Source organism: Notamacropus eugenii, chromosome 1 (genome assembly GCF_028372415.1).
Source record: "Notamacropus eugenii isolate mMacEug1 chromosome 1, mMacEug1.pri_v2, whole genome shotgun sequence".
In the NCBI taxonomy this organism is placed as follows: domain Eukaryota; kingdom Metazoa; phylum Chordata; class Mammalia; order Diprotodontia; family Macropodidae; genus Notamacropus; species Notamacropus eugenii.
Genome location: NC_092872.1, coordinates 282,473,277 through 282,501,257, shown reverse-complemented (window position 1 = coordinate 282,501,257; position 27,981 = coordinate 282,473,277). Strand labels below are relative to the sequence as shown.

At 41.4% G+C, this 27,981-nt stretch overlaps 1 protein-coding gene across 1 annotated transcript in view; it reads left to right on the top strand.

Annotated features, from left to right (window-relative positions):
* ADAM12 (ADAM metallopeptidase domain 12) overlaps nt 1-27,981 on the top strand; it is a 357,420-nt gene that overhangs the window by 216,805 nt on the left and 112,634 nt on the right. The window contains exons 6-8 of the mRNA XM_072629031.1: nt 11,974-12,160; nt 22,441-22,506; nt 22,988-23,059. Of these exons, the coding sequence (XP_072485132.1) occupies nt 11,974-12,160; nt 22,441-22,506; nt 22,988-23,059 (325 nt within the window). The remainder of the gene's footprint in view (nt 1-11,973; nt 12,161-22,440; nt 22,507-22,987; nt 23,060-27,981) is intronic.

Sequence of the window (27,981 nt, the reverse complement as noted above, 5' to 3'; positions counted from 1 at the left end):
AGACCTAGGAGTGGTATTTTGGGTTCAAAGGGTATGGCACATTTTTATAGCCCTTTGGGAATGGTTTCAAATTGCACTTCAGAACAGCTCACAGCTCCACCAACAATGTATTAGTGTTCCAGTATCTTCTCCAACATTTATCATTTTCCTTTTCTGTCATATAACCCAATCTTATAGATGGGAGGCAATACCGCAGAGTTGTTTCAATGTGCATTTCTCTAATCAATAGTGATTTAGAGCATTTTTAATATAACTATAGATAACTTCAATTTCTTCATCTGAAAACTGCTCTTCCATACTCTTTGACCATTTATCAATTGGGGAATGACTGATATTCTTATAAATTTGACTCTGTTCTCTATATATTTTAGAAATGAGGCCTTTTTCAGCAACAACCATTGCAAAAGTTATTTCCCAGCTTTCTGATTTCCTTCTGATCTTGTTTGAATTGGCTTTGTGCAAAAACTTTTTAATTTAATGTAATCAAAATTATCCACTTTGCATTACATAAGGTTTTCTATTTGTTGTATGGTCATAAATTCTTCCCTTCTTCATAGATCTGACAGGTAAACTATTCCTTTTTCTCCTAATATGCTTGTGGTATTATCTCTTATACTTAAATCATGTATCCATTTCAACATTATCTTGGCATACAGGATGTGAGAGTTCTATGACTAGTTTCTGCCATACTATTTTCCAGTTTTTCCAGAAGTTTTTATCCAATAGTGAGTTCTTTGGAACTCACAGAAGCTGCAGTCTTTGGGTTTATCAAACAGTAGATTACTATAGTCATTCATTACTGTGTCTTGTGTACCTGATCTATTCCACTGATTCACCACTCTATTTTATAGCCAGTACCAAAAAGTTTTGATGATTGCCACTTTATAAGACAGTTGTAGATCTAGTACTGCTAAGCTGCCTTCCTTTGCATTTTTTCATTAATTCCCTTGATATTCTTGATTTTTGTTTTTCCAGAGGAATTTTATTATTATTTTTTCTAGCTGTATAAAATAATTTTTGGTAGTTTGATTGGTATGGCACTGAACAAGTAAATTAATTTAGGTAGAATTGCCATTTTTATTATGTTTGCTTGACCTACTCATGAGCAATTGATATTTCTCCAGTTGTTTAGATCTGACCTTATTTGTGTGCAAAATATTTTGTAATTGTGTTCATATTGTTCCTGAGTTTGTCTGGGAAGGCAGACTCCCAAATATTTTATATGGTCCACAGTTATTTTAATTGGAATTTCTCTTTCTTTCTCTTGCTGCTAGGCTTTGTTAGTATTATATAGAAATGCTAATGATTTATGTGGGTTTATTTTATGTCTTCCAAATTTACTGATTATTATTTAAAATTACTGGTCATTATTTCAAGTAGTTTTTAGTTGATTCTCTAGAGTTTTCTAAGTATACCATTATGTCATCTGCAAAGATAGTTTTGTTTCCCCATTGCTCACTCTAATTTCTTCAATTTCTCTTTCTTCTCTTATTACTATAGCTAATGCTTTTAGTACAATATTGAATAATGGTGGTGATAATGGACATCCTTATTTCACCTCTGATCTTATTGGGAAAGCTTCTATCTTATCCCCATTACGTGTAATGCTTGCTGATGGTTTTATATGGATACTACTTATCATTTTAAGGAAAGCTCCATTTATTCCTATGTTCTCTAGTGTTTTTAATAGGAATGGGTACTATATTTTACCAAAAAGCTTTTCCTGCATCTACTCAGATAATTTCTGTTAGTTTTGTTATTATTATGATCAGTTTTGCTGATGGTTTTCCTAATATTGAACCAGCCCTGAATTCCTGATATAAATCCCACCTGTTCATAGTGTATTATCCTCTTGATAAGTGACTAAAATTTCTTTGCTAATATTTTAAAATTTTTGCATCTATATTCATTAAGGAAATTGGTCTATGATTTTCTTTCTCTGTTTTGGCTTTTCCTGGTTCAGGTATCAGTACCATATTTGTGGCATAAAAAGAATTTGGTAGGACTTCTTAGCCAATTTTTCCAAAGAGCTTATATAGTATTATAATTCATTGTTCTTTGAATGTTCCCTAAGTGAGTTTTCCACTCTGGTTTATCCCACAGAAAGCTAAGCAGCCAGTGAAAAGAGTCTGACTTCTTAATTCCAAACCCTGTATTTTGCCTCCAAACTAATCATCATCTTTATTCATCTGTTTTTCTCTGCTGTATTGTTTCTCTACCTTGACTTGTCAATATTTAGGACGTTAAATTCCAAAACTGTCCCCATTAACATAAAACTTTTCTCCACTCTTCTGGTCCAAGGGATTTCCATCTAAGACACATGTATGGTTAAAGAGTTCAACTTTTAGTATAAGCCAATTAACCTACTTTGTTAGGAAACAAGGTACTTCTTAGGAATTGGATCATGGTCAATGGTTGGTTCCCTACCAGGCTGCTGCAGATGGAAATAAGGAGCGAAAACATCATTATAGTTAGGATGAGAGGTACTTTGTCTGTCTAGTCCTGGCATATGACATTTAGTAAATGTTTACTGAAATGAATAGCCATGTTTTAGTACTTTTTAAAATTTAGAATCTATCTCTATCTTCCCAGCTAAGAAGAACTGAGGGTCAAGCTTCTCAGAGCCACAAATTTTTGCATGAAAATAATAACAATATTTGTAGAGTACATTAAGGTTTGCAAAGAGCTTCACATATACTATTTCTTGCTCAGTACCATGAAGGAATGAAATATGATAAGGACATGGAGACCAGGGACATAAGTTTATTAAACTTATTAATTAACTAATTAATTAAACTCTGCTATTTACTAGCTGGATAACCATTCACAAGTCACTGCAACCTACCTGTTAGCACATAGTAGGCACTGAATAAATTTGGGATGTTGTTGTTGTTGTTGAGTGACTAGATTGTAAGTCACTAATTAAAGTCAAATTAACCAACTCACAAAATAAACTACTCCTTTTCCTTATAAGTAGCTAAGTGATGAAGTGGATAGAACCCTGGGCCTGAAGTCAGGATCTAGCTTCATACTTTTATTGACTGTATGCCCCTGGCCAAGTCACTAACCTTCTCTCTGCCTCTGTTTCCTCAACTGTAAAATGGGGATAATAATAACATCTCCCAGGATTGTGGAAGTTCAAGTGAGATATCCATAAAGTGCTTTGCAAACCTTAAATGTCTGTGAATATAAATGCCAGCCATGATTGGCTATAGTTTTTATTATTATTATAATACACAGGTCATCATCAATAGACCTAGGATTTTTTAGATGTGAGATTTCTGTGCTCGGATGCACATCAGCTACCTAATACAGTCATAGGGAGTCATTTGATTCCTCATTGTAGAAGGGAGAAGGTGTGGATACAGGGTTAGGGAGACAGCCTTGGAGCCAGAGAAAAGACCAAGAAATGATGATGAGGATCAATGGATGAGAGCCATACCAAGTCATGGAGGTAGAGGAAGTTTCTCAAGTAGACATGGGTGCTTGGGGCTACTCAGGCTTTCCAGGGCATTGGGCAAAGTCAGCCACGTGAGTCCTCAGCAGCTACTTTTGTTTTTCTTTTTCTCCTAGTAACCCAAGCTTGTAAACAGTGGGGCACATGACCCCCCTATTCATTTCATTCATTCATTCATTCATCCATTCATTCATTCATTCAACAAGCATTTCTTAAGCCTGTCTCCCAAAGTGCCTTAGCCCTGGCTTTCCTTAACACCTAGAATGCTCCTCCTCCTCATCTAAATTTCTGGGTTCCTTGTTTCCCTTAAGAGTTGGCTCAAATCCCACATTTGCAGAGACTTTTTCTGTTACCTCTCTTCCTGTAAGCCCTCTTCCCCTAGCTGCTTATGCCTTCTCCTGGAGATTATTTTCATCTACTCTATCCAGCTCTCCTGTGTACCCAGATATTTACATATCATTTTCTCCATCGTCCTCCTCCTTCCCCTCATCCTCCTCCCCACAGTAAACCTTGTTCTAGCCCAGCCAGCTCTCTCATTGCTCCCCAGACAGACGTGCCTGGCACTTCCCCATCTCCTCCACTGCAGGGTAATTAATCACTCCTTCCTACATTTCTCCTTTGAGCTGCCTTGAACCTTCAATTACCCCATTAATGTTTTCCTTTTCACATTTGGACATCTTATCTCCATGGGTAGATTGTAAACACTGTGATGCAGCTGCTCCCCGTGTCATCTTACGGAGAGCAGTATGCCTACAACAGAGGAGGTGATGGTCCTCCTGTCCTTTGTCCCAGGCACAGAACTTCTAGAGCATTGGGTCTGAGTCTGGGAACAGGCAAACAGTAGCATTTCCAAGAGTAATCAGTGGATACAAACATGCTTATGATGTGCTTAATGTGTGCTAAGTGAAGAGAGTGAAGCCAACCCTGGGCTCCTAGGAACTCCTGTCTAATTGGGGTAGACAATGCCCAGGATAGACTTCCTTTCCCAGGCCAATCAAAAGGTTGAGAAATTGCAAGGGTGTGCCTGCAGGGTGAATGACAAGGCCCTTAGGACTTAGCGGCAGGGTACAGAGCCCTGTCTGGAGGTCTGACACGTGTAGAGGCAGAGCAGAGGCTAAGTCCTGAAGGACCTGAGAACACAGTGGCCAAAAAGGTGGTAAGGCCTAGTGGTTCCCCATCTCTCCAGAAGGACTATAGTCAGTAACGCCCAGCTTATCCAAGTGGGATGTGAGCTGCCAAGCTTTCTTCCTGCTTGTTAGGGATCTAGGCAGACTAAGATTAAGGGAAGGGGGAAGGATGGAACAGTAGGAAAGACAGTCCTGAGGGTGACCAAGGGGGAAAAGACTGGGGACCATGACATAGGAAGATCAATTGAAAAAATCTAGGAGTGTCCTGGATATTTCTGATGAGTTCACTGCTCAAGCATAGGGTTAAGTAGATGGTGTCTAAGACACCCTGTCTTTGACATTGTGGGTGTCTATAATGCCTTGTGGAGGCAGCATTGCCCAGTGGAAGCACCAGCTGGAGAATCAGAAGACCTTGGTTCAAATCCAGTTCCTCCATTTACTCCCTTTATGACTATGGTTTCACTTTGCTGAGCCTCAGTTTCCTCATTGGTAAAGAGGGAGAATTGGACTTGATGCCTTGTAGGGTCTCACCCAGCTCCAAATCTTTGATCCCATGTTTCCATGGTGACTCCCAACCATGTTCCTTGCACATGGTAAATGCCTAATAGACATTTGTAAGCCATAGTACTTACAAATAGATTACATGGAAGCATTTGACAAACATCCTTCACTGGAAAACACCCCAGTCACGTTGATCTAGCTTGCAAAAGTGATTATGAATGTATTCATTTTGTTTGTACCATTTTAAATCACAAAAGAATCTGAATGATAAAAATCTGCCTTTCACCAACTATTCCCTCACTAATCATATTGAAGCTCTTAGGAACCAGCTCCAATCCTAATTTTCTATGATTGGCACCAACCTAATAAGATACACCCAAAAAATGTGATAGAAAGGTTAAATTAGTAAGCGACCAGCAATTCATCCAGAATAATCCATATTTTCTATTCATTATCTCACTCCGGGTAGTCAAGATTCAGGAGCCAATAGCCTGGAGGTATGACAGTGGTACTCAAAATAACAGTAATGTTAATAATACTAACCAAGGCTGGAATTCCATAGGCCATATGTTCCCATGTAGGGGCTGGCTAATGAGGCTGAAGACCAGTGATACCTGACCCAGAGCCAAATGACCAGCTCAAAGGAACAGAGGGCCCCTTAATCCCTTACTCAGAAAGTGGACAAGGCCAGCTAAGAATGTTGATTCATTCCATTTTGTTTCCATTCCATTGCAAGGCAGAATTTAACATTTGCTTTATTATTAACATTTTAAATAAAATGGTTTCATTGATTTATTGACAACAAATGTTTATTGAGCACTCAATATGAGCCAGAGGCTCACATTGTCATGCAGAGAGCTCAGTCTCCACTCCTCCAATCAGAGCTCACCAACCTCCTCTGACCTCAAACCTCCTGCCTTCCGGTGGTGGTGGATACATTCTGGTCATCAGTCAGTCAATAAACATGTTAAACACCTACTGAGTTAGGTACTGTGCTAACCACTTTGGGATCCAAAGAAAGGCAAAAGACAGTCCCTAATCTCTATGTCTCCTTCCCTCTCTCCCTCTCTCTCCCTCTTTCTCATACACAAACACACACACACACACACACACACACAGACCCTGTGAAGAGCAAGACAAAGTATTTCTGAGTCTCCTAATCCTTTCTGAGCTCACTTGTCTTTTCCATCAGAGCACCAGATTTGAAATCTAATTAGATTCATGTTCATGTTCATGTAGATAGATAGGACTTCCATGCTTCGATGAACTCGTGACCTCAAGAAAGTAGGCACTCCCTTCAGGGACTCAGCTTGCCTGCCCCTCCTAAGCATCTCTTCTTTGGGGTGACCCTTAGCTGTGATTCTTTAGAGAGTGCTCTGTCCCCTGACTCACAGCCAGGGAGCATCACTAGATGAACATGGTGCTGAAGTCACAACCCTTAGATTCAGGGAGAAGCCTGAGGTCTTTCAAAGCAGTGCTCCATATCCCAAGGTCAATACAGCCCATCCCCTCTTCTTGTGCATCTTTGGGGGGCCCAGTTCACTGCGCATTCTCAGGGAACATTCGTGATTTGTGTGCCGACGGATGAGCTCAAAACCATGGAATCATAGGATTATAGATTTAAAACAGGCAGGGACCTCAGAAACCATCTGGTCCCACCCCCTTATTTTATTGATATAGGACACCTAAGCAGTGCTCTGGGCTTGGAATTAGGAAGATTTGAATTCAAACCCAGCCTCAGACACCCACTAGCTGTATGATCCTCGATAACTCATTTAGCTTCTGTTAAAAGCCTCCTTTTCTCAACTGCAAAATGGAGGGTTGTTGTGAGGATGAATTGAGATAACATTTGTAAATCACTTAGCACAGTGCTTGACACACAGTAGGTATTACATAAATACTCATTTCTTCCCTTCTCCCAATAGATGAGGAAACAGCTCATAAAGGTTACGTAAGAAGGGTTGTGTCAAGGTACTCCAGCTGCCCCTCTCTGCTAATAACATTGTGTTCACTGGGTAAAGTTCTAGATCATTCCAGAGCCTCCTGGAGGAGATCCAGAATCACCCTAAAGAGTTTAAGCCAACTATCACATAAGAAAAACCAAGTGGAGGAAGAATGTTATCGGGATTGGAAAGGATTGTTGACAGGATCACTTTCATACTTGAGATTGCCTACCAAGTTCAACTTTTTAATGATTTGCATTTTCTTGTATTCTTTCAGTAGCCTACATGCCAGGAACCCTTCAAAGTCTCCCAGCTGAGATGTCCAATGGTAGAAATACTCCTCCACTACTATTGCTTTCCCTCTTGTGTGTTAAGTGAGTAATTAAGGCCTTTAATTAAGCCATCTTACTGAGCTGCCAATTAGGAAAGCCCTAGGAGTGCTCTTAGCTAGCATCTCATGTCTTTAGCTTCATGGATGACTGAAAAGACAAAACAAGAAAAGAGAAGGAGGTTTCTAGGCTCACTCACAGCCCCTCAAAACTTTCCACTGACTTGAAAAATCCATCAGTGATTTGCTTCTAGGCCTTAGAACTTTGACCCACATTTTCTCTTGCTAACATCTCACTGATTTAAATTCTGAAGAAGAATATATACATGACAGTCCAACCACTTTAAGGACTGACATCTTTGGGTCAGGAATGCAAGGCCATCTACTCCCTTGTTCTACAGTCGCTCTTTGCCTGCTTTCTTAACTCTTCTGTTTAATGTTGTTTTCTCTCATTGTTTTCCTTTTTTCATCTCAAATCTGGTAGACAAATACCCCACACTGAGATCAAAGGGGTCTCCTAGTGATTCATAAAGGATTTCTTAAAAAAGGACAGAAAGAGTCCGACAAAATATGCCCTAGAAATCTCAGGAGTGTTACTTACCAGAAGCCACATGCCTCCCCACTGGAGAGGGGAAGGCGAGAGAGAGAGAGAAAGAGACAAAATCAGAATGACTCAAATTAAATCAGGAAATAAATTTTACATCTACCAAGGACTTTCTAGTTCGTTCAGCTCATCCTTTTCTGCCCTTTTTCAGAGTTCTTTAACTTTGCCACACATAACTCAGTACAACAAAAAACACTGTTTTATAAATGTTAAGTCTTAGGCTTTCAACTAGACCATAAGCTTTTTGGAGGAAGTGGCAATGCCCTCGATCATGCCATTTGGCATTTGAAGATTGATTGAAGGAACTGGAGGGGGCGGGGAGGGAGAGAGGAGGTTAACCTAGAGAACAGAAGACTCACAGGGATGGAATCACTATCTCCAGGAAAGGTTCTTACAGAGAAGAGGAGTTAGACTTGTTCTGTTGGATTCCAGGAGAAAGAACTAACAACTGAGATGGGAGGCTTCAGAAAAGAGTTTGGATCAAGGTAAGGAAAAAACCCACCTCGAATCTGCAAGATAGAATGAGCTTCCTGGAGAAGCTTGAGATCTTCAAGTCAAGGCTGGACAGTCTCTTTTCGTCATATCACATGGTCAAGACCTGAACGTTTGGGATTGAACCGTTGAGATCCCCATTAGCACTGAGGTTCCATAATAAAAGTGCCATTGACTGAAGCAGTTTGAGTTTATTCCAACTGGCTTTCCAAATAGCCTTGTAACCAATTCAAACCCTTATCTCAAACTATTGATTGGGTCTATGTGCACTTCTGTTACCTTATATTACCTGTATTACCTTAAAGTTTAAAAATAAAGAACTCCCATAGACAGGGATTGGATATGTGATTTCAGTGTTGTATGAGAACATCAAGATGAGGAAACTCCCTCTACAAAAGCTGATCAGTATCTTCTCTACCATGGGGAGTCTTAGAACACTGAGATTAAGTGATTTGCCCAAGGTCACACAGCCAGAATGTGTCATAGGCAGGCCTTGAACTCAAGTCCTTCTTTTTCCCCCCAAAAAAATTATAATTTTTTTGCATACTGAACAAAGACTCAATTTAAAAAAAAAAAATACATTCTAGAAATTCACCAGGAATTGATAAAAGGTCACCAACCCATAGTTTTCAGACTAAAGTATTTCATTTTTTTGGTTCGGGCAGAGAGGAAAATTAGAACATTTGCTTTTCTCTGATCCTGGGGTATTTCTGTCATTCTTTGTGATCTTCCAATTATTGCTGATGATGGCACAGCCATCAAATTCACTAGTCATGTGATGTATTTCCCAGAAGCCTCAGCTATTTCATCTTTGCGTCTAGGTGGTGCCAAGATTTTTACCATCATTGATTTTCATTCTAAAGTTATCCTCTATACTTCCTTCCTCTGCCCCTAGGATTTCCTCCCATGGGCATATCTTCTTAAGGTCAAATGCTACTACACCTCAGCCAGCACCACCACAGCCTTCTTACCCGTACAGACTCTTTTGGATAAAGCATTCCTTTCCAGAGCCATCATCTAGTCATGGGTTTTGTCCCATCAAGACCTGGCAATTCCAATTATGTAAAATTTGCCTTCTTGTGCTAGGATTCCTGTTTCACCTTTCTTGTTTACTTGAGTATGGACATCTGAGGACACTGTTGGTTTTCACTTACTCTTTTCTTGGAATTTTTTCTCTCATGAATTTATGGACATTCCCATATTATTGTTATCCTCCATGGTACCTAGCTGGGCAGAAAAAAATGTAGTCAGTTTTATCCCTATCATCTTTCTAGTTTAAAACTTTTTTATTAGATTTTCAAGACTTCAGGAAAGGACAGTTCTTCCTTGCTTGTTGGGTGTGTTTTGTGAACTACCTTCACCCCCTTACATCCTCATTGATCCGCTCCTTCTCCTCAAGCCCTTCTGCTGGAGTCTCCTTTGGCTCTTCCTTTTCCTCCAAGTAATACTAAATCCTCTCCCCAAATTCCAAGCCTGACCTTCTCTATGATGCCAGATCCCTCCTCCAAACCACATTCCCAGTTCCTACTCCTTATCTTCCTTCTGCTCATGACCGTCTCCTGACCCTCAAACACAACAATCTCTGCCCCCCAACCCAGAAGACAGAAGAAAGAAATCTCTTCATAAAGAGAAATCCATTATTGTACATGATATTTTTCCTAAATTTGAAAAAGAAAAAGGCCTCAACTCTCTACAAACTCTTCTTAATCATGTTAATTTGCTGTTATCTAAATTGCAGTTTTTCTTGAGAAAAATCTTGCCTTCAAAACCATGAAAAGACTATTAATTAAAATCATCTAATTACCATGTATTTAAGGAGGAGTAGAACTTAGGCTAATATTTTTGCCTCTCATTTGCCCTTCAGCCTCAAAACTCTAAGACATATGGTGCAGCCAAAGAAGAAATGCCATCCAACATCCTCATGGCAGACAAAGAATTTCATATTCATTTCCATTTTGTGATTTGTGCTTCTTTTCCAAGTTCTCTCTTCGATGACTCCCAGCCATGACTTGCAAACAAGTAGCATTGTTAAAAAGATCATCTAGGAAATGTATGGTCAGGAAAGAAGAGGGGGAAGACAATGGGGTAAGAGAGAGTGAGAGAAGTAGACAGCCTAGCAACTGGAGAAGAATGATCAGAGACCTAGTGGAAAGTCTTTTAGCCATTGGGTGGAGATCCTGTGGAGCATTTAGGAGAGGATATGGCCAAGGGTCTGCACTGGAGGCAAAGATGTGGATGAGCAGCAATGAATGTCAATGAATAAATGAAGGATTTATTAAGCCCATCTTAGCTTGTTATTAAGACTGGGGTTACCAGTTAAAAAGTCAGTCAGCTCGTTTTCTCAAAGAGGTCACATTCTAATGAGGGAGGTCCACATATAGAAGGAAGTCACAAGTCTGATGGAAAGTCCCATGCTCCATCCATGATCCTTCCATGGATGCTTAGGTCAATGTTTAGGTCAATGTGCAAGGTTTCATGGGTGTGGGAATGCATCCCTTCCATGGGGCCAATCACAGTCTCTGCCTGACCTCTCAGTCTGGGCGAGTCTTGTCCAGGTCCTTCCACATGTCTTCCATAAAATGCAGTGTGATTTAATGGCAAAAGCACTGGCTATGGAGTCAGAAGACCTGGATTCAAATCTTACCTCTGACATTTATCACCTTTGTGACCTTGAGTGAATCACTTCACTATCTGGACCTCAGTTTCCTCATCTGTAAAACAAGGAACCTCTTCCAGCTCTAAGGCTATCACTCTATGGGCTACTATTGCAGACTAGAAGTCTTCCTCTGGCTTTTCTGATGTTCCATAGATACTTGGGCAGTGCCCTCTTCCTCCCCACCACCAAATTACCTGGTATCTCTTTTGTAACTCTCTGTGTATGCACATGTTATCTCCTGTGGCCAGACTGTAAACTCCTTGAGGTCAGGAGTGAGTTCATCTGATCTCTATCACCAGTGCCTAGCAGAGACCCTTGAACACATAAATGCTTTTTAATTGATGACTTAATTCATTGAGACGTTTCATGACGAACCTTCTCCTGGCAAGAAAACCTCTTCCCAAAGGGGTCCCAAGGCTGTCCTCACCCATGTTCCTGACCTCCCTAATGCAGACATCACTATCTCCTTTAGTTCCCTACACATGGCTCTTCTGTGGTTTCTTAGATAGATGAAGAGATGCCATTGTAGGTAGAGCATGATGCCATAGTTCTGCCTAGTTTTTGGAGGGCATGAACTTATGCTCTGTTAAAGCCCTCCTCAAATGCCTCAGCATGGTACCTCAAGGTACCATGTTACTGTACAGTGCTGTAACCAGGGGTAAGAGACCTGGACTGTGCCCATCAGAGCTTTGGGTTTAAAGGAAGTTGGCAAAACAGACCAGTCAAAAGAACAAAGTACCCTCTTTCAATAGAATTTGAAAATATGAATGACTGTTCACTTTCACTTTGAGTCATAAATATGGTAAAAGCTACAAATAGACACTCTAAAGAAGATATAGCCTGTTAACTGTTTCTTTTTCAACAGGGGACTTATTTTGTTAGAAAGCCAAGCCTACATCTTAGAACCATTGAAGGATGCTCCAGGTCAACACAAGTTCCAGCCAGCAGAAACTCTGAAAACAGCCTGGGGGGCATGTGGACAGCAGCATCTCAACATCTCAGGCAGGACTATGGATGGCATGCAGTGGTCCTCTCACAAGTTTACCAGGAGGGTAGGAAAAAAATATGTTTCTTTTTTCTGGAGGGGTGGGGAAACTCAGGTTGTATCTACACTATTCAGTTCAATCCATTTCAAGAAACATTTCTTCAGTACCTACTCCAGTATGTGCTAGACACTCTGCCTAGGCACAAAGGGTACAAGTGCCAAAGGAACAAAAAAATCTTCCCTGAACAAGTTCATGTTTTGCCAGTTTGCATTTTATGAGCTTACAGTGTCCAAATATCAAGCCAAAATGAAGAGAAATTGTTCAGTCCTGTAAGGTTGTACCTATATGATACTAAACACCCAATTTCCTTCTTTCCTGTATTACTTCTTTAAGTAGAACGTCAGTTTTTTCTGAAGGCAGAGACTGTTTCCTTTGTGTTCTTCTATCCCCAGATGGTCACTTGACAAATATTTGTTGATTGACTGATCCTCTGTTCTGGACATGAGGGCATAGATTCACCAAATCCCAATATATAATTGTTAAATGTAATTTGTTGAATTGAGAGTGTTGGGTGTTTTTCACAGCCTTACTAAGCAGAGAGTCCTCTCCTCCATATATGCATAGATCAGCCCTGGCCAATCCCAGAACCTCCCCACCCCTTCCCCTTGTTTCCCGGAAGGGTCTAGAGCAAGGGGAGGACCCCACTCCAGAGACAGACTGAGCATTCATGGTCCCAGCACACTGAATGGAGGACACAGTTTATCAGGAGACATTTGACATCAGGGAGGAGGCACACCTGTACCTGTACACATGTGTACAGGCTCCTGATTTGTTCACTTTGCTTTGTATTACCTCCTGAGTCACAGAATTTAAATAAAACAGTGTAAAACTTTCAGAAAGCTGCTGAAGTCCTCAGCATTCTTAATAACTCATCATACGTGATCTCCCCAAGACCTCTCAGGCAGCCCAGTCCTTGAATGTCCAAGCCATGGAGAAGAAAACAAAGACTTTTTGCCCATGGGAGTTGGGCAAAGCAGAGTCTGGGTTGAGAAGCAAACTCCAGCTGGTACCGAGTAAATGAGCCAAAGTTAGTGTCTGCTGAGAGGCATTGAGATGGGCCTGAAATAACAGTGAAGAAAAAAATAAAAAATAATTTTAAAAAGAAATAATAGTGAAGGGTCAGTATGGACCCTCAGTCATCTGATTCCTCCTGGTCAGAGATCAATAAGGCTTATGGATTTTTGTTAACTTGGAATTGTTATTTGTCATTTTGACGGAGGCGGTGTGGTATTGAGGAAGATTTCAGTCCTCCATCTCCCACCTCTAAGGGTTTGTGCAGGCTGCTCCCCAGGCCTGGTATGTCCTTACTCTTTACTTCTTACCTCTTAGAATTATTGCTTCCTTCAAGGCTTATGCAGTGCCCTGTGGGAGGGTTTCTGTTCCTTTATCCCCAATCACTGTCCCTCCAGCAATTATTGTCTTTGTTCACATGTTGTCTCCTCTTGGCAGAACCAAACTTTTGAGGACAGGCTCTTTTTTAAAAAAGAAATTTATCTATGTGTCCCCAGGGCCTTGGACCTTAATACTTAATAGATATTTGGGGAGTTTACATGAGAACACTGGATTTAGGGACAAAGAACCTGGGTTGAAATCCCACATTTGATACTTTCTACCATGCATGACCTTGACCCAGTCACTTAACCTTCTAGGTCCCAGTTTCCTCATCTGTAAATCAAAGGGTTGGATGAAATTACCTCTGGGGTCCCTTGGAGCTCTAGCTCTATGAGTATAGGAGCTAAGATTCTGACCTGGATCCTCTAACTTTTCATGGAAGCATGCAGTCTGGGTTTGAATCCAAGTCACTTAATCCCCAGCCCCACCCCAGGTGTTAATTTCCTCAACCATAAAATGAGAGACATTGAGTCAGTGACTTTGGAGTTCCTTTCCAGCTCCAAATCTCCAGAACTAGCTTCCTATGGAATGACAGTGTAGATGACACTCAACTATTTTGCAGTTTCAATAAAACATCTAGATGGGTCTTCAGCACAAGTCAACCACCTTTTGATTTTTATAATTAACTCACTTATCACATTCTCAAGAGCTAGGATCATTCCAGGAATTTTTCCTAAATCATTTTGATTTACATAAAGATTAGAAAGTACTTGATGGTGACATTATTTTGCTAACAACATATATTGAAATTTAAATGAACCTTTAAATTGAAATGGGGAAACAGCACATGCAGTTTTACTGAGCTCCCAATATTTTACTCTAAGACCAGATCATTTGTGATTGGTTTTATGGAAGAGAAAATGTTCTTGACATCTTCCTAATGGAAATTGTGTTCAAAGGAATGACTTCCAAATCAAGCATGGGATGCATGGATGAAGATTCTCTAAAGGATTATTTCAGAGGATCACAAAGAATGAGGCTGGTCATTAGAGCTTATGTTCCTTGCCATGGGTAGCCATGTTTAATAGACCTTTGACCTCATCTCCATTCACTCTTCCTCCACCGAGGCAGGGTACAACCCCTCCTTTTCTTCATGAGTTGCTAAGACTCCCTTCCAAGATATCACAGGTGTGACAAATATGCTCACTCTCAACAAAGAGCAACACTCATTATGAAGCCAGGAAAGTTCTTGTTTTATCTTAGCCAATTATTCTACATTCCTAGTAAATGGGTCCCTCCCCAATGGAGAGCACATTTGCTCAGACAAATGCAATACTTTTTCTGTTGTTCCCAATTTGAATTTCCCACCTTGTTCTCTGTTGGTTAGATGCAGCCTCCTAAACCACTCATTTCATATTCTTCTCCCTGATAGGTTCCTCCTCGAACAGCTTGTTAAGCATGGAAACAAGCTTCTGACCTTTTACCTGATCAGAAGCCTGGTTCTGCTTTCTGATTAGAACCAGTTACCTCTGACATATATTCTGCTATCACTCAAAGCTGGGAGGAGCTTTAATCCTATGGAAACAGAATTCCTTCCTTTGTTTCCCACACAGGGAAGCTAGCCTCCTGCACAAACTGAGCTAGATGTCTGGCTCTTGGAAAACAGCTGCAGTCCATACTGAAAGTCCTCCCTTGAGAGGACTTGTGAGACGTTGGATTCTGTTGAGAGAGCCTCTGGAGGCCCAAAGTTGCCTGCACAAACAATGAGACATCAAGGGATGAGTTTGATAAAAATCCTGAAGTCACCCACCAACTACTGACCCCCATGTTGGATGAACCATTTAAATAGAGCTGGAGTCTCCGAGGCCCCAAAGACATACTCCAATGTCATGATCCCAGCATCTTGTGTCCATGTTTATTATGGGCAAAGAAGCCTGAATAAGTCTCCACATCAGTTACATAAACCACCACCACCACTCCCAAATAAACTCTTCAGCAGTTGTTAGTCATTTTTACAAGGGTTTATGGCTCCTGATATCTGGGGTAGCATTTGAACAGAAACCCAGATGCAGAGTTAACAGTTCCCTCCCTCTCCATCTCACTTCTTCTCTCTGTCACCCAGCCTGCTTTGGGATGACTCATTCCCCACTTCCTCTGCTGCCCTGTCCCCTGTCATCTGGGTTGTGTTTAGGAATCCAAGCTCATTTTAATATTAGCCTAAGCTAAATATAATTAAGAAAGTAAATCTCCTGTTGCAAAAACACATTACATGATGCCTTCCAAAGACAAATATAAATTACTTTTGGATTATGCCTTGTTTTGGGGATTATTTGCACCCTCCATAATTATGCATTGACAGTGAGTCACTGCCAGTTCCAAAACCATTTAGACTTCTGGGTACATCAGAACAGGAAATTAGAATAGGCCCCAACGAGCTTTGCTCAAATACTGTATCCCTGCACTGAACTTATCTTCTTTTTATAAGACTCTTGGACTTGATTCTGGAAAGACTTTAGAAATCATCTATTTCAATCCCTTCATTTTACAGATGAGGAAACTGAGGCCCAGAAAAGTAAAATGACTTGCCCAAAGTGACAGTGACCAAGAGAGCAAATCTTGTCCCCCAGGTCCTCTGATTTCAAATTCAGGGCTTTTCTCACCACACTGGTTTGTTCTTGCTGCTGCTGCTGTTATAGTTTTAGAATTGGACACTTTTGTCACGGCTGTCATCCTAATGGGATCTAGAGCAAAGGAGAATAATTGAGGAATTCACTAGCTGGAAACCTTCCATTGCCCTTTGGAAGTGAGCTCTGTTGGTTTCCTTTGATCTTTCTCTTGCTCTTAACAAAGAGGCAGCCAGGGTTTAGAGGCTAGAGCCAGCCTTGGTCCAGGATGGCTTGGCTTCAGATCCCATCTCTGGTACACATTGGTTGTGTGGCTGGGGGCAAAAATCCTGAACCTCTCAGCTCTCTAGATAACTCTGTAAGACTATAGATTAAAGAGAAGGTGTCTTCTGCATTGGTAGTGGGACTTTCTGTATACCAATGAACTCATGAGCCTAGTCCCCATCTCTAATAAAGAATAGCATACTTGAATTTCATACATTTGGCATTTATTAGCAAGGATTCAAGTTCAGTCAATTTGTTCTTAATCAAGGCAGATCAATTCTTTTTCTTCATAGAGCAGATCAATTCTTTTTCTCCATTAGAGAAATGCAAACTAACCCTTGATTTATGAATTTGCTAATTGTTCTTCCAGACTTTGGGAACTAGTTATCCTCTACTTTCTAATTGTAATGTCTCTAGTGTTTTACAAGGAAATTCATCATGGCTGAAAGGTCCCAATATTTCCTTCCAACAGCCAGATCCTGTTCAGTTAGAAGAGATGGGCTCTAAAGTCCTCTCCAACACCAGATCTATGATCCAGGGCTTTTAGAAAGATCTGGGCAACTTGGGGACTGGGGTAAGCCATTAGGCTCCTCAAGACTTAATGTCCTCATCTATGATATTGGGACAAATCAATAAGCATTGAGTAAATATCTCCAAAGCGTCAGTGACCATGCTTATTTGTCACTGACAAAAGCCAAGCTCCCTCCAGGAGCTAACAGCCTCCTGGTGTTAGTGGCACAAGAGACCAGGGAAGGATCTGAGCATAATGGAACAACTCGCCCCTCCTTGTTAAATCCAAGCAGCTCCTGAGAGCACCCACAAGTACTCACACACACTCACAAGCTTGGAAGTTAAAGGGTTTCCTCCAGCCACTCCTGATTTTTTCTCACGAATACTAAAAGTCATAGGAGCAGAGAATCACAGGTCTCTCTTGAGAGAGCTTAAAGGGACCTCAGAGGCAATATAATTATAATACTAAAGTTGAAATACTCATGGCATTCAAATGTCACAGGGTTTACAAAGCACTTTGCAAATGAGATCTCATGTAGTCCTCACAACAATCCTGGAAGGGAGTTTCTTTTATTATCCCCATTTTTCAGATGGAGAAACTGAAGCAACCAGAGGTTAAGTGATTTGCCAGGGGTCATACAGCTAGTGAGTGTTTGAGATCAGATATGAATTCAAATCTTCCTAACTCCACTGCACTGACAAACTGCCTCCATCTTCTGATCCAGCTGTCTCTTTTTACAGATGAGAAAATTTGACTCCAAGGACTTATTTAAAGTAACATGAGATATCAAAGAAAAAGTCTAATCCCTCTTCCCCATGACAGCCTTGAAATACACCAACATGTCTTTCCTATCCCTGCTGGGTCTTCTATTCTCCAGGCTAAACAACCTCAGGTCCTCCAAATTATTCTTAGAGCATGATAAGAAAACCTTTTGCCAGCCTGGCTGCCCTGCCCTGCATACTCTCCTGCTTATCCACATCCTTGCTAAGATCTGACCACCAGAAGTGACCACAAAACCTCAGTGGTGTTATGACTGAGCAGAGGGCAATGGGACCATCACCCCTTCATTTATTCCTGGATGTTGCACCCCTCTTCATGCAGCATGCATTTGTGTTGGTTTCTGCTCAGAAACCTTGAAGTGAGATTGTTAAATCAAACAGCCAGTTGAAGGACTGTGTGTATGTGTGTGTGTGTGTTATTGTTTTAATTTTGGTCCACATCAGCAGATAATGAGTTTGATTGATTTTTGCTGAGCAGTCCAGATGTTTTGGGACCATGAAGACACAACCTAAATCACCAGCTTTGGACAGCTGGGGGAGATGAGCCATCGGTCTTCATCAGCTCACCCCTCATTCACAGCTTTTAGTGATTATGTGGTTGGGCGTTTCTCCCAAGCTCTCAATTCCATGAATTCATAACAAAAGTCAGAGCTTTCTGAAAACTGCAGAGCAAGAAGATTATGTTTATTGTTGGCTTGTTCTCTCGAGAACTATCCCCACAGTGTCCAGTTGGCCAGGGCCAGGGCAGGGTTACTCTCAGGGGGGTCAGAGAAATATGAAGGTGTTTAACCCTGACTAGGTGATTTCTAGTGTAACTTTCAATACAGTGTCTACGAATGGCCTATGGGTTAAAAAAAACCTATTGATGTTAGCACGCAAATTTTCAAATACTCTCCATGGACCTCTGAGCTCACTGATTTGGACATTTCTCCAGCTGTGCCCTCCTTCCTCTCCTGCAGCTCTTGCCCGTGCCCTCCCATTCATTTGCAATATAGGGTTCTCAACATCTTGGAGGCTTCCTTAATTTCACAACATTTCAAGATTAACAAATTATTTTAGTGCCATGTTTTCAAGAGAGCTCCACAAAAATCTTCCTCTGATGCCTGTCTGTGCCATAGGGGAGAGCCTGACTTCTGGGAGCCCATGCCTGATCTTTGGCAAGCCCTACTAAGATGGGCAAATACTGAGTCCAGGCCTGGCAGCAGTCTACGTATCTAACATCCAGGTATCAACTTGACTAAATAGAGGTTAGCCAATGAGTGCCACTTTGGGGGGAACACAGCAACCTAGGACAATGTCACACCCAGCATGGCATGTTGGCCACCTGTGTCTGTACATGAACTAGCCACTGATGAAGTCTTAGGTCCTTGAAGCATTTAAAATGGAAGCATTGTGTCCCAAAGGCTTGATTTATGTGAGATTGTTTTTAATCCCAGTGCATGATGCTAAGTGAAGATGGACTGGTCACATGAGGAAAATAAGACTCTAGGATACCAGGAGAACCATAGGATACTGGGTGGAAACTCCTTATTTATGGAATTAAGTAGATTGTAATGGATCAGACTGAAGAGTAAAGACTGTCAGAATTCTTTGTATACTATATATGAAATGTGAATACTATATGTGGCACATGATAGGCATTTGATAGATGTTTGTTGATGATTTATTGGGCAAGGAGAATCACAGGATGAGAAGGTTCCTAATGAGATTCCAGGTAGATGACAGTGATCATTATCTGTGGGGCAGCCCCAGCTAGCAGCCCTTCTGTATTTGAAACATGGCTTTTAAGTCTTCCAGTTGGCAATTGGACATGTTTATCCTGATTGCAGTGGAAGTGGTTTCATAAGTTGTCAGGAAAGCCATCTGTGTTGTCCTTAATAAACAATATGGATGGGAGTGGTCCAGGTAAATCACCACCTGCATCTGAGGAGGAACTGACATTGTAGAGCCAGTCTTACCAAGTCTTACTTGGTTTCTTCAGCCCAATTCTTCGACAGTCAGGGATTGGATTCCAATAAACACTGGCAGGAAATGGACTGCAAGTCTGTTATCCAGGAACTGGAGCAGCTAAGTACAGGTTGGCCTCAGGGGGATAATTTTGTTTGTTGCTTTTTTTAAAACCACATTAACTTTCAAAGGCTCTCTGCCCAGTCAGAAAGGAGTTGCAACCTGCATTGGTGTAAGGGGTGCCACATGCCAATGGTATTGCAGCTCCTTGAAGGACAGAAAAATGTCCTTTCCTTCCCTCCACCCAGACTGCAGATTTCCTTCAAGGAAAGTCAAATGTGTGAATCAGCACGGCTGGGCAGCCCAGAGGAATATCATAAGATACAAACAGTTTTCTTTAAAAGTCTGTTTGGAAGATCCTGTGCTGATGAGAAGATTTTAACTAAAAAAAAGAAAAAAGGTTCCCCTCCGGGCTTTGTGACTGGAACTCAGATTGAATCATGCCTCAGTCATTTGTTTTCCTTTCGTCTCAAAGATCGGTGGTTACAACGGGCAGATTTTCAATGGGAAATATTGTATCCAGTTCACCTCATAAACCCCAAGTCTTGGGTCTGAGCTCCCAAGTAGACCAGACCCACATTTCTTTACAGGGCTTTTATTATGGAAATGGAACTCTTTGTTTGGGGCTTTCAGTGTTTTTGTTTTGAGACCACCCTCCGAGAAGGGCTCTCCTTTGTCCTCCTGAAGTCAACTTTGGGATCCTGATGGAAGCCAAGAGTCTTGGATTCAGCTGGGAAAATCATCCATTTGATCGGGAGCAACAAGCACTAACTCAACTTTTACTATGTGCCTGGCGCTGATGGGTACTGACGACTTAAAGATAGAAAATGAGATAGTCCTTACATCTATCAATCAAATAAACAGTGAGCATTTATTAAGAACCCGTTGTGTTCCAGGCACAAAAACAAACCAGTCCCTGCCTTCAAGGAGTTTTCATTCTACTGTTTCACAAATATGAAGTCCTGAGGAAGGCAGCCAGCACCTTGACTCCCTGAGCTGGATCTGGCCGTAACTCCAGTGTGTTCACATTTTCTTCTTATCTATGTGCCCTTCCCAGCTGGGTGGTGCCATGGGTAGTGTTGGCCCTGAAGTCAAGTGAACCTGTGTTAAAATCTAGCCTCAGATACTGACCAGCTGTGTGACCCTCAACCAGTCGCTTACCCCTGCTTGCCTCAGTTTCCTCATCTGTAAAATAAGCTGGAAAAGGAGATGGCAAACCACTCCATTATCTCTGCCAACGAAACCCCAAATGGGGTCATGGAGAATCAGACATGATTGAACAACAACTTCGCAGAGCACATGACTCTCCTATGCCCTTTTTGACCTTGAGAGGTTCAGCCCAGACCTCGGATCTGCTTTTCTCTCAGGCATTTCTTGTCGTTCTTTATGTTGTTCCTTCTGTATCTCCCCAGCTGAGGGGCCACGCTCCTACCCTCACCCTTTCTCTTCTGGTAAGTGTGACAACCTGTCTCTGGTTCATCCCTTGTCGTTCTTTCTCGGCCCCAGAATGAAATCATCCTTGAATCTCTTCTCCCCCAGTGAATCTTCCAGAGTTTCACTCTGGACATAATGTGGTACCAAGGGGAGAACACTAGATCCAGATTCAAAAGACCTAGGTTCAGATGCTGACTGTGTTATTTCCTTCCTGTGACCTTGGAAAAATTACTTTATGGGCCTCAGTTACCTTATCTGCAAGGTCCTATATTGCTTTAAATCTGTGACTTATGACCTATAAAAAAGAGCTCTTTCCCCCTTCATAAGCCAAAGAGGTCACATGTCCTTTATAAGCTTTAAATATATGGGATATTTACTGTGATATGAAAACACTGGACTGGGAGCCAGGAACCTAGGGTTCTATCATTAGAGATGGGATGACCCACAGGCCTCTTCTCATTCCAACTTGGCCAGGATCTCAGAACAAGACTTCAGAAAAAGCCCCACCAATCTTCCCTGATTCTGCCTGGGACGTCATCAGGACCAGGCAACCAGATGACTCTAGAGTCCTTCTTAGCGTATCCCCTCCAAACAAACAAACTTGAGTAAATCTCCTACTATGTACAAGCCATTGCTCTACACAAAGACAAAAATTAAATAGTCCCTGCCCTCAGGAAGCTTATCCTCAACTGGGCTGAGAGGTAAAAGGCAGTATCCTCCTATTGCTTTCACATCCTGAATTATAATAATAATAATAAATAATGACTAGCTTTTATATAGCACATTAAGGTTTGCAAAGCACTCGACACATTTCTTTTCCTTTGCTCCTCACAACAACCCTGTGAGGGAGGTACTATTGTCATTATTCCCATTTTACAGTTGAGAAGACTGAGAAAAATGGTCTAAGTAACTTGACCAGGATCACAAATAAGAATCTCAAGTCAAATTTGAACTTTAGTCTTCCTGACTCCAGGTTCAGTGCTCTATAATAATGTAATAGCGACCATCGCTCATACTGGTAGAGTCATACAAGGCAGAGACCCTCGTGATACTGTAACTAGGATAACAAAGAGAGATTCCTCAAGCCCATAGGAGGACTTTAGTTAACTTTCATGGACAGTGTGGGGATGTGTGTGTGTGTGTGTGTGTGCTTCAATGTACATATTTGTGAAAAGGATTTTGTTTTCCTTTTTTTCTTTTGCAATAGGATGCAGAGATGAGAAGTAGAGAAAAATAGATTTTTGTTCATTAAAAAAATCAGTCCCAAAATCAATAACTAAAATGAGGGAGTTGGACTTAAAAAGAGAAAGTTAAATTTATTTCTTTTTTTGGCAGTGCAAACGAGAGACATTGAAGACCACGAAGTATGTGGAACTCGTGATAGTGGCAGACAATCGTGAGGTAAGTTCACAGCCAAACTCCCAAGAGGAAATTGGAGAAAGAGATTTGGGGCATGTGTTTGCTTGGGGGTATTTCATTCTCTCACAACAGTTTAAAAGCATTAGCAATCACATCAAATAGTCATCTGAGGAAGTAGCACCAAGGACAGCAGAAAGGTTTCCTCAGGACTATACTCTCTAGTTGGGTTCAGTTATTTAAGAAAAATGAATTGGGAATTGAGAGCTGATGCTAACTTAATTCTCATTCCATTCTACAAACAATTTAATTCTAAAGAAGTAGAGGAAGTCTTCCTTCAGTGGACCCATCAAGCTCCTTGATGGGGTTCTCCCTTCAGTGATATAGTGTGACCTCTCCTCTCCTTATCTTCCCAAGTGATTTCTGTCAGTGCCCTCCCCCAAACTCATGTTCATGGCTCCAGAGTCCTCAGAAACACTGTTTAATTATTCTTATTGCTAACATTGACTTTACTCTTTAAATTAAGTTTCAGAGACAAGGAAAAGACGTGGAGAAAGTTAAGCAGCGTTTAATAGAGATTGCCAATCATGTGGATAAGGTGAGTCCTTGAGATAATTAGCTCTTGGAAGTTATATAGATGTTTGAGGATGAGGATGAACTGATTCAGAGCTTTTTATATTATTAACAAGGCAAGAATTTTGCTTATTTATTCCAAACCTGTTACCCTGACAAGTTAGGGGACACCAAAACCAGTCTACTATCCATGAGATATGTTAGACCCCTTTAGTCCATTCTCCTAATATATTTTCACTGGTCCATCAACACTGACAATCCTTGGGTGGACAGCCCCTGTCAAAAGGTCAGTTTCATATGGTGGAAGCATGGTGTAGTAGGAAGAGGATTGGATCTGGAATTAGGAGAAAATAAAGTGTGTTGCAGATATATGGTGCTTTGAATTAAGAAATTCTGGTCTAACTTCATTTAAAAACTTTTCTTCTACTGAATTTGGATTTCAAAATTCACTGATGGGGTGGAACAATGCGGCCCTTTAGAGAATTAACAGCTAGTGGTCCAGAGGACTGAAATAGATTGGAAAGTGCTGGGAGGCCAATTGCTGGTTACAAGGTACACTTTAGCTATTTTATGCAAAGTAACTCCTACATCCAGCAAAATAAGTATGTGAAGAATGAGCAAACAAATTTGTTGGTACTATAATGGAAAAAGGGAAAAAGTCAATAGATGATTGTGAAAATTCAAAAATAATTTATCTTCAATTACGTTAAGGGTCAAGGAACCCAAGGAGAGATATGTTATTTTATGTCCTCCTAAATGTAAATATGGGAGTCCTGGGTAAAACCTGAAACCAATCTCCTCATCAGAGAAACCAGGCATAGACATCTTTGCCTCCCTGAACTCAGCCTGACTACTGATCTGCATCTGCTCATAAAAGTCAGGAATTTCAGGGCAGGGGAAAGAGAGGGACACATTTTGTGAAAAGGTCATGGGAAGGAGGATGCCAGTCTGAACTTTTCCAAACATACATTCCTCCTAAATTCAGACTCAGTCAAAGCCTCCAGAATTCTGGTCTTAAGATAAGACAGGATTGGGCCTGGGAAGTAAACTCTGAGTTAGATAAAGCCATGATGGCTAATATTTCATACCTAAGTGCTTGTATTTTTCTAAACACTATTCTTTATTGTGTCTGGACATAGGTTTATAAAAGAGGTAGAGATTTATTAGCAGTTTGCGACGCTAGCCTTTTCTATGGATGTCACAAGCTGTAGTGGCTGTGGAGTTTGGGAGAAGTGGGTTCAAACCTGACCTCTGACTTTTACTGGCTTATGACCCTTAGTAGTCATTTAATTTCTCTGGGCCTGGGGAGCCTTCCTATGTCTTATCTAGAAGTCATAGATGGACTTTGTCTTCTTATATGCTTTTTGAACATAAATAGTGTCACTGATTCTCTCAATTATCCACACCTGAGGAATGTCTATCAGGTTAGCCTTTGAATCCATGGAGAATCATTGCCATTCACTTCCTGGATGCTGTCCAGGATGCTGAATTAAAAAACAGGCATGGAAGGCAATGATCAGCTTCTGTGGGTAGGCTGACCTTGCATCCTTATGTTCACATTAAATGGCAGCCGTTGCAATGCCATGAAATGTTTCAGAAGTTAGTGATTTGGAGGAAAGAAGAAAGGGCAAAGGACACAAGTGAGTATTAAGCACTCGCTGCATACTAGACCCTGTGGCATTAGTGTCAGGGTCTGTAACTGGCTTCTTAGACATTAAGTTGATGAATTATCACCAAACAGTGTCTGGGAATTTGTGGCTAGGCTCCAGCTTGTTGATGTAATACTGATAACAATAATCTTCAAATCCTCTAAATTTTCCAAGTATTTTTATTTCCCTGTGGGATTCTTTTCACTCCCAGCCTAAACATGCTCATCTAATGCAGATTGTCAGCTTCTCCTTTAGCCCAGTGTCCTAGGCTCATGGAATGCAGCAGCTAGAAAATCCTTCATTTCTGCCCCAGACATTGCATCAGTTCCAGGGACTGCTGAAACCTTGCCTCCAGTTAGGACTGCTCTTCCAGCCCAGGGGGTGACTGCCATGGTACCTTTTTCTTAATAATAGCTACGTTACGAGCCACTGATGTTTATACAGTGCTTCAAGATTGACAAAGTGTGCTACCTACATTCTCTCCTTGGGAAAGCAGATCCCCAGCAGGGGAAGAATGCGATTTATATGTAATTGCAATTTAAATGGAGTGCCTGTAGGCTGCTTATTGACCAATTTTTCCATCAACAAAATAAGGGAATTGGACCATTGCATGGGTCTCCTGATTGGTCTCCTGGCCTTAAGTCTCCTCCCACTTCACTTCATCTTTGACATCATCACACCGATGAGAGTTTGCTAAAGTCTGACATCACTCTCCAGGTGAAGTCAGAGGAGCCTCTTGGACAAAATACAGACTCTCCTGTTTGGACAATGAAAGCACTTCAGAACCTTGTTTTGCCCTAACTTTCCAGGCTGATTATGCATTGCTCCTCCTAATGCATCTAGGTTCCTGCCAAAGTGACCTAGTCACTTTCTCTACCCTCTTCCCAACACATGACCTTCCATCCTCTACCTCCAGGTCTTTGCATTCCCACCCACATCCCCACCCCAGTAATCCAATGCTTTCCATCTTCACCTCTGCTTCATGGAGCCCCCAGATCCCTTCAAGGCTGAACTTGAGGGCCACTTCCTTCAAGGGATCATTCTCAATCCCTACAGATGCTAGGTCTTGATCTTAGGAAAAGGGCTTGGGAATACAGGACATTCTTGAGAGAGTTTTCCATAGAGGTGATGATTAAAGCCATGGATATTGAAACATGTTCCTGGGATTTCACTGATACAGGGAACTCCCAGAGGAGGGCTTTCCCTCTGCCAGTGCATGTTGGCACCTTCTCTGAAACTCAGTGATTTACCGAGGGCATGTGCCAAGGTCACAGAGCTGGTATGTATCAGAGGAAAGAATTGACCCCTCATCCTTTGACCCCAAGGCCACCACTTTACCTTTGCTCTTGAGAGCAGAAATCTGTGGAAATGGAAAATCCCATCATTAGTATGAAAAGCCTCTGGATTTGTAAGCATCCCTCCTAATACTGAGAGATAAGAACAATTAGCTCTTTACAGATATCAACTCATTAATCCCAACATGACAAGCTCTTGGGAGGGCATCCTTATCTCCCCAGTACAGAAGAGGCTGCAGAGGGTGAAATCAGAATTGCATTTTGGACATTTCTGACTTGGAATCCTGTGCTCCAGTGGTCATAGCCTTTGGGGGCATGGAGCCCTCCACCACCCCGAGACAGGAGCCTTCTGAGATATGGAGGAGCAAGACTGAGAGCTGGATGAGAGGGGCAAAAGACACCTTGGAAATGTAGAGGGCAAGACTTCACTGAAGAAAAAACAGCCCTGGTGTGATCTGTCAGTCAGTCAACATGCATTCATTCAGTATTTACTCTGCACCAATCACTAAACTGAGTTCTAGGGATGGGGATACAATGAAAGGCAAAAGTCCTAGAGGGGCTTCTATTTTAAAGGAATTAGTACAATTTGCCTTTTATCACCTATGTGACAAGTCATGGGCCTCAGTTTCCTCCACAATAAAAATGAAGGCGTTGGTCAAGATGACCTCTGGAAGCTCCCTCCAGTTCTATCTCCATGATCTTCCGCCCCTGCATCTATATTTTTCCTCTACTGGAAATTCACATGGACTTCTGTAATCACTCACTGTTGTGGGTGTGGAAAGATTTTCATTCTTTTTTGTCTGGTGGTGCTCCCTAGATGACTGCCAGACACATGAGGTTACTGAGGATGAGGAGAAATGGGAGGCCAAGGAGACTTTTCAGGGCCCCTGTGCTCCAAGAGTCATGATGAGCAATGGAAAGATTTGCTAATGATCTTCTATTTATGTATTATTTGTATAGAACTTTAAGACTGGAAAAGTCCTTTTTATGTATGTTATCTCATTTGATCCTGGGAGGAAGGTGTACTGATAATGCATTTTTGCTTATTGTTAATAAAATTTTGCTTCTTAATGGGAAGATTTTTCTCATCCATTAATAGGCCATGTGACCTGCTTAAATCACCTAGATTTGGGATCACAAAGTATAATGCCTCTATTTGTTCTAGGATCCATGACCATTTAGTCTGCAAGGTCAAGCATCCTGGGAGGGTGGAGTGCAATGGCAAGCAAAGTAGGATCTTTTGCTGTTTTTGTTTTAGTATAATCAAGTGCTGCTGGTTGAATCTTGCCTATGATTGAATTAATGAAGAATATTTAACTAGAAATAGTATATGTATTTGTATTGTTAATTATTGTAATGTGATTAAAGTAGATCTTCCCCATCCATTTAATGGGCCTGCTCATTAACAGGAGTTTGATTAGGGAAGATCTGTGGGAAGGCCCATACCTTTTGTTAATGAGGCACTGGTTCTCAAGAGTTGTGATGCCTTCTGGCTCTGAAAAATGTATAAGTACTCTGAGGTGAGGTTTTACTTTGGGGCTTACTCATTGGCAATATTTGTTGGTCCAGACAAGACTCTGGGAAGCTGCTAATGAGTGCCTCCCCCTTTGAAAACCCAGAGATGTTGGTGCTTCTCAGATAGTTATCTGTCTGTTGATCGGTCAGACAGCTGGAAGCTCTGTCTGTTGGTCTTGATTTCTCTGTATTTTCTCTGAATTTCAGGATGCTGACTTTTCCCCCTGAACTAAGTGAATGATGCATGTGCCTGATTAAAGTGATTATTGACCCTTCAAGTTGCTTTCCTTTTAGAAAAGCGATAAAAGAACCTGTGATAGCAGACTCTCCTGTGTATGTTGGGGTGCTTGCTTCTACAGAAGATACTACTATTATTCCAATTTTTCAAATGAGGAAACTTAGGTTGAGTGAGTTGCCCAGGGTCCCCCAGATAGCAAGTGTCTAAGGCTGGGTTTCAGCACCCATCTTCTTGACACCAGGTCCAACTC